The sequence below is a fragment of the Parasteatoda tepidariorum genome, chromosome 10, assembly GCF_982258835.1.
Source record: "Parasteatoda tepidariorum strain Cologne lab strain chromosome 10, Ptep-v5.0, whole genome shotgun sequence".
Taxonomy (NCBI): Eukaryota; Metazoa; Arthropoda; class Arachnida; order Araneae; family Theridiidae; genus Parasteatoda; species Parasteatoda tepidariorum.
The window spans coordinates 97,916,832-97,923,836 of NC_141764.1; the positions used below are offsets into that span (position 1 = coordinate 97,916,832).

Sequence of the window (7,005 nt, forward strand, 5' to 3'; positions counted from 1 at the left end):
AGATAGAAAAACGTATAAGTTACCTAAAAGGTTTTATCACAGAACTTTCTTACAGTTGTACAATTTTCCTGATATTTCGTTAACTAGATCGACCTTAGTCCTCATCTGCCTGGATTATCAGTGTTCCACTGTAAAGTAATTAATGTCTTACACCTAAGATGTCCCTTTAAACTAAGTAGTTATGTTCTGTAAACTTATTAATGATTGCAAACTCTTCTATTCGAATATGTGTATATTTTTATTAGAAGATATATATAATACATACACAAAATTGCATTAATTTTTTCGCACACTGCTTATAGTATAACTTCGGAATCTTCCAATAGAATATAATTTTTAAGAATCTTCGGGACATCAAGTTGTTCGACACCACACGGAAGCTGAAGGCATGCCGCTAGTTGTCGACGAACAGAACACCTTGAAAGATGGCTAAGAGATCTTGGTCTTTTGGGTGAATTTACATTCTCAAGTACATGATTCTCATACCAAGTCCAAGTTTTATGTAGTATATTGACATCATGTGCAGCGGTTGGTTCAACAACTAGGCCACTCTTTTTGAAGTCCTCCTCACACAAGAATGGATCTGTTATGCTGTTCCACCATAACTTGAGAACGTAGGCCGCTGTTATTGAAGGCACCATTTCCCCATAAAGAAACAAATGTGTGATTTGTAGAGAGCGGAAACTGGTAGTACTCGTGATAAAAATATCATCTATTGATACTTCACTGGAAAAAACCGAGAGAGAAAAAAAAACTTTAAGAATCGGCAAATCTCTTTTTCACATTAAGTTAAAGGAAAAAACATTCAAACTATACAAAATCCGAATTGACAAACACATGCTTTGTTAAAAGCATAAGATTTAAGACAAGCGTTAAATTTTTCAAGTTTTAAAAATTGGCAGACTTAAAAAATCTAACTAAGTTTGGAAAATTTAGAAAAGAAAAAAAAAAATTTTTTTTTTGTTAACCCTAAAACAGAGAACGCAGAACTGTATCACTGATGAAAAAAATGGGGGGATATTTGGTGGTCATAAAAGTACATATTCGTTTAAGTTTGAACAAAAATAAAATGATTTTATCTTTTTTAGGGTGCATAAAAACTTATTATACCAATACAATTCGAAATGTATCATAAGAGATAGCTTATTACACATGTGATGTTTGAAAAATATCATTGGTTTTTGTGTAATTTATGATCAAAGAATTTTCAGCAGTTTTGATTAGTTTATTAAAAACAAGTTTTTTTTTTTAAATTAAAAATAAACAAATATACTGTGCTAAATTACTTATACAAAATTAATAAGTGCACAATTGTATTGCTTAACACTTTAAAGAAGAAAAAAAAATACAAGTAAACAACCTGTATGACTTAATAACTTTCAAAATGTGCGGTTGTCTACATTTATTATACACTTCATGATTATACAAACTTCTCCCTGTATTATTTCTTATCACTGCTCCTAAAATTAACCCGAGGATTTTTCTTTCAAAAAGGAGTAATCTATTTTTTTTTTCTGCTTTATTAAGCACCCAAGTCTCATTAGACCATACAAAATAATTGATCTAATAAGACGTGAGTGAGTAAAAAAGCAATTATTAGATCAAAAGTAATTTAGTGTTCCCACCTTAAAAATTAAATATAAACTAATTTTTTTATTAGAGTGTGCGAGGGAAAAAAACACTCTCCGAATAAATTTTAACTATTGATCTAATTTTCAGTTTTAAGTGGTTGGTATGCAAACGCTATTTTAGGTAATGACCTTAAAAATATAGGAGCAATCTGAGAGTTGTGATCGTTTGACCAGCAGCTGAATTTTGATCCCATCAATGTTTTGATAACATTAATCTTACTTTTTGCGTATTTCGCCGTGTCTCGGAAATTTTTAAGCGGATTGAACAAATTTTGAGCCCCAATTTTAAAATTCATTTATGCAAAGATAATTCTAGGAAGATAATGCTTTTTTATAGCAATTTATGTTTTTTCTTATTTCATTTAATAATAATCGGATTTTTTTAAATCGCAAGGTACACAAATTTATGCACCATTTTAAAGAAATTAATTTGAAATAATCAGTCGAATAGTTCCAGAAAAATATAATTTAAAAAAGCGAGATAATTAAAACGCTAAAATACAAAATTGAGCAAAATCGGTCGAATAATTTCATTTATTTTAATATTATTTATAACAATTAAAGGTAACACAGGGCTATCATTTTTAACTTTTTTGATTTTTAACCTATTTATATGAAATTTTCACTATAGTTTAATCTTATTATTCTAAAAATAATCAGCAAGTGTCATTTAAATATCTTGGTAAATTTAAATTTTTTTTAAATTTTAAATTTTTTGAAAATTCTATTTTTTGAATTATAAGACCCGTTTCAATTTTGCCCCAAATCATTTAAGTATAATTTCAAAATATTGTTTAGACTAATATTAAAAGTTTGTTGGGAACAAAAAATGAATTTTGGTAATATCGTTTGAAGCAATTAAAAAAATTCAATATTATGCTGATTTTTGAGGAAAAAATGTCCCATATCGCAAAACTTAATTCGTTATAACCAAACAGCAAATTTCTTAAATGAAAAAATGTTCCCAACAAATTGTTTTTTACCTATATGGGATGCTGCAGAACTATTTTCAGGTAGATCAGTTAAAAACCAATACGCACACTCACAAAATGCTGTATGTGAAACGTTGAAAAATCATGTTTTGAGAAAATCAACATTTTTAATTTAAATACTGTAAATTAGCTTAAAAGCAATAGTTTATGATAAAATTTATAAAAGTTGATATAATAATGCATTACACGAAGTTTCAGTGTAAAAACCACCAGTTTTTTTTTTTTTTTTTTTTTTTATCTTTTTTATGTGAAAATTTTTCGAAACAATTTTTACTTTCCAATATTTTAATAACTAGAGTAGATTTTTGAACTGTATTTTATACTATGGTATTAATTTTATTCACCAAGTAATATACTTTACTAAACAATTTTAAAAAAATTCTACATTTAAAAATTTTCTTTAAACGACAATTACCTTGAAAACTTTGTCAAATTAAAATTTTTGTCGAAAAAATTTTTATTTTTCAATATTTTAAATAACTAGACTTTTTTTATACTGCATTTTTACTAAAGGAATTAGTTTTACTGACAAAATAGTATAATAACTAGAAAGAACTAAATTTTCACAAAAAAAACAATAAAGATTTATACACTAAAAAAGTATGCATTTATATAATTACATGCCTTTACGAAAACTATTGTCTAGTATTTTGATAACTTTAAAATTTATTTATAAGAATAAATGAAATGTAAATAATGAAGCACTTTTTAAATAAAAAAATCTGTATTCTTGTAAATCTGTATATTTTCTGTATTTTGCACTTGCAGTGATGTTGATTGACATTCTTTGCAAGGAACAGTAAGGCATTCAAACATGACAAATCAACAATCTTATAGTTAGGAGTAACTGTCTTTGTAGAGGTCATTTTATTAGAAAGAATCTCTTCATCAAAATCAGAAATGACAGAAACATTTGAGTTCGCTTCATCAGCCAAAGGTGTTTCTTTTTTTTTCAAATTGTTGAGTAAAGTCCTCTTCCGTTTAGAAGAATAACCTTTTGGTTTGCACCAACGAGAGCTTATGTTGTGCATTTTTTGCACAAAAATAGCAAATAAAAATGTAAATAAAAAACTTAAATAGTAATAAAAATAATTAACAAAAACAAATATTTAATGAAAACAAAAATTTAACGACAATGAAATTAATATAGCAACTAATAATAGTGAAAATCGTAAGATACTAATCGCTGGTTAACGCTCGCAAAAATAGCTTGTAAACAAACAATCTATCAATTCAAAACACAGTTATAGTTATTAATTGATGTTACCAACAGTTTTAATTCAAAATAAAGTTTAATAAAATTAAATATTTTAAAAGTGAACGCAAAACAATACAAAAATCATGTCAACTTACGGTAATAGAAACGAAACTATATTTGAAATTTACTCGACGCGTCAAAAAACGTAAACAAGTGGGCGTGGCATTTTACAAAAATTAGCATAACTTCGCTAGTTTATCACCGATTGACAAAATTTTTTTACCAAAATTTTCAGAAAAATATTTAACATTGAAATATTAAAAAAATGAAAAATCGAATTTTTCACTCATATTTGCATTTTTGATAGCCCTGTGTTACATTTGTGAATGTGACATACATTTAAAAAGAAGTTGATTTTTAAACTTTCTTTTCCCTGGAACAACTCTACCCATTTCGTATATAATTCTGAATATATATAATCGAATGTAATGAAGATTTTTCCAATGAGACTGCTGCATTAGAAGCATTCAGATTTTCCAACTAGCCTTACGACATAAATTAGTTGAAGAAACAATTAACAAAAATAAGTGAAAATACTTACTCTCCTATAGCTGTGTAATAACAGTTAAAATTGTCAGCTGAAAAAGATAAGCATTCTGTTTTTCCATACCTAATCATTGGAATAAAATTTACCACGGTATGACATATAAAATCATTGAATGAATAGTAGGATATTCTGTCAACTTCTTTCCATACATTCAAAATATCTATTTTAGACTCATGCGCAGCTTTTAATATATCCTCTAACATTGAACTGGCATCAAAGTAGTTATAGTAGTCATAGAAGTCTTCATTAAAAAACAATCTTAAAAATTCTATGAACACGCTATGGTGAACACGATGTTTAGAGGAAAGCCTTAAAAGTTCTGAAGACTTCTTATCGACCCGGCGATTGGTGTTATATAAACCATGTTTCCCGATATCTAGAGATTTTAAATAAAACTTCACAGCAGAAGTTAAATACTGACTGCACTGGTTTTTTTCGTGGAATTTTATCAAAAACCTACCGCACCACAACAACGCTCTAAATGGCGGCATAGAACAAAATATCTTTTTCAACTTTTTAGCTGCCCAAATGTCATCAGCTGGTGCCATAATGTACTCTATTTGAAAAGGATCCTTCGGAAGTCTTTTCCTAGATCTGCCTCTTGCGTTTATGTAATTTCTGTTTTCCATAACCGTAACTTTACGTTCTTTTAAAAAAGCAATATCCTCTCTTTCAAGCCCACACTGACATTCAGCGCCATTTTCTTTCAGATGAAAAGCTTTGAAAATGAGCAAGTAATCGCTGTATTCCAAACAAGTTGAAGGCATAGCAAATTGGGATTTTAAAACAAAAATAACAGCTTCATTAAATAATATAACTAGAATACTATTCTTTAAAAGCTTTTTAGCAATATTATTTGCAGTTAACTATCAAATATTTCAGATTCTGGAGTTCTACATCCAGCTAAGATGACATGCAAGGTTCGTCACAAACTTATTCCCCCCAAAATGAACAAAGGGCATTGTAAGGAGTGTTACAAAGGAACACCTGCTAGTAAATGATGGTCAAGATGACCCCCTAACACGCTCAAAATGTTTCCCCCACAGAGTTACAGAGGCTATAGGGTTATACTTTTTAAGATTATGTTCTGAATGCAAAGTCATAAACTTCGTCCGATCTAATATTTTAAAATTAGTTGCATTATTTATATTGTAATTAACTAATTGTAATTATTTAAATTATTTCCGTTGTTTATGACTATGATTTAACTATTACATTCACAGCAACAAATTAGTTAACAAAAAATGATTTATCAATCGAAAACAAATTAAAAAGAAAAAAGTGCATTAACATTTAATTAATTTTGTAGTTTTACTCCTTTAAATTTGTTAATGTTGAGCAAGACATTTTGTAGATGCATTCTAATCATAATGACATGAAATGGTTTTTCGCTCCGCAAAAACATATTGAATCAGGAATAATTTGTGATTTACATATTGATTCTGACATAGATTTGAATTTAATCATGAATATAAATTTTCAGTATACAAAAAATTAAAATTAACTTTATGATATTAATTTAATTTTAAAGATAAAGCACAAGGTATAAAAAAAATAAAACAAAGGAAGGACGTAAAAGAGATTGATTTCTCGAACTGAATTTTATTTTAAAATGACTTTGAATTTTAACAAGTCTTCAGATTTTTCTGCTTTATTCCAAGGAGTAAAATTAATTCAATTTTCATGATAGAGGACAAGGGATGAAAAAAATTAAAACAAATGATGGAATTAATTTTCATTTTAAAATGACTTTTAATTTTAACAAGTCAACTGATTTAGTCTAAGATAAAAATTAAGTTTACATAAAAGGAAATATATATATATTCACACAAATTAAAATAGTATATGTATATATATCTTCCAGCGTGCCATATTTAAATATGTTTCTTATTTAACGAAGTATAATCTAAACACATTGTTAATTCTAAAATTATAACCTAACATTTATTGTATATTAGAGTGTATTGTATATTAGAGTGTATTGTATATTAGAGTATATTGTATGTTATACATGGTTATTATAATTTTTTTTAAACTTAACAATGTAATATTATTTTTCGAATTATAGCTATTCGAAACAAAATTGGATAGCTAGATAGCGAAAAAGACTAATGAAAATTTTAAAAAATTTTTGAAAAACCTAATGATATTGGGAAATTATGTTATATACTTTTAAAATATTTAAAAAATTTCAAGTATAAATTGAATGAAATATATTTAATGATTTTAAATTATTCTAAAAAAATATAGAGAAAACAATTTACAAAAATATCATTAACATAAACAATGTAAAAGTTAAAATCCTATGAAAATGAAGTTTTAAAAAAATATTTACAATTAAACAAGAAATAAATCTGAAAAATTTGTTGTACTCCTTAAAACTATTACAGAGTTTTCACGAAGACTTATTTTATTAATAAGAATTAAGAATTACGGGTTACAAAATTAATCCCAAAAATGAGCAAAAAGTACCATTTAGTTTAAAAATGTTTGAAAAATAACAAAGACCGTGGAATCAAAATTATTATAGAGAAATTTTCAAAAAATATCATTTTCTTCGGATTTTCATTAACTAAC

The 7,005-nt window shown here is 26.7% G+C and overlaps 1 protein-coding gene across 1 annotated transcript; it reads right to left on the minus strand.

The window, feature by feature from the left end:
* Nucleotides 1-214: 214 nt before the first annotated feature.
* On the minus strand, nt 215-5,962 carry LOC147803136 (uncharacterized). Its single transcript, XM_087153458.1, has 2 exons — nt 4,423-5,962; nt 215-726 (listed from the first exon to the last, which is right to left on the minus strand). The coding sequence occupies exons 1-2, from the start codon at nt 5,193-5,195 to the stop codon at nt 297-299; spliced, it is 1,203 nt and encodes a 400-aa protein (XP_087009584.1). The 5' UTR covers nt 5,196-5,962; the 3' UTR covers nt 215-296.
* Nucleotides 5,963-7,005: the final 1,043 nt, after the last annotated feature.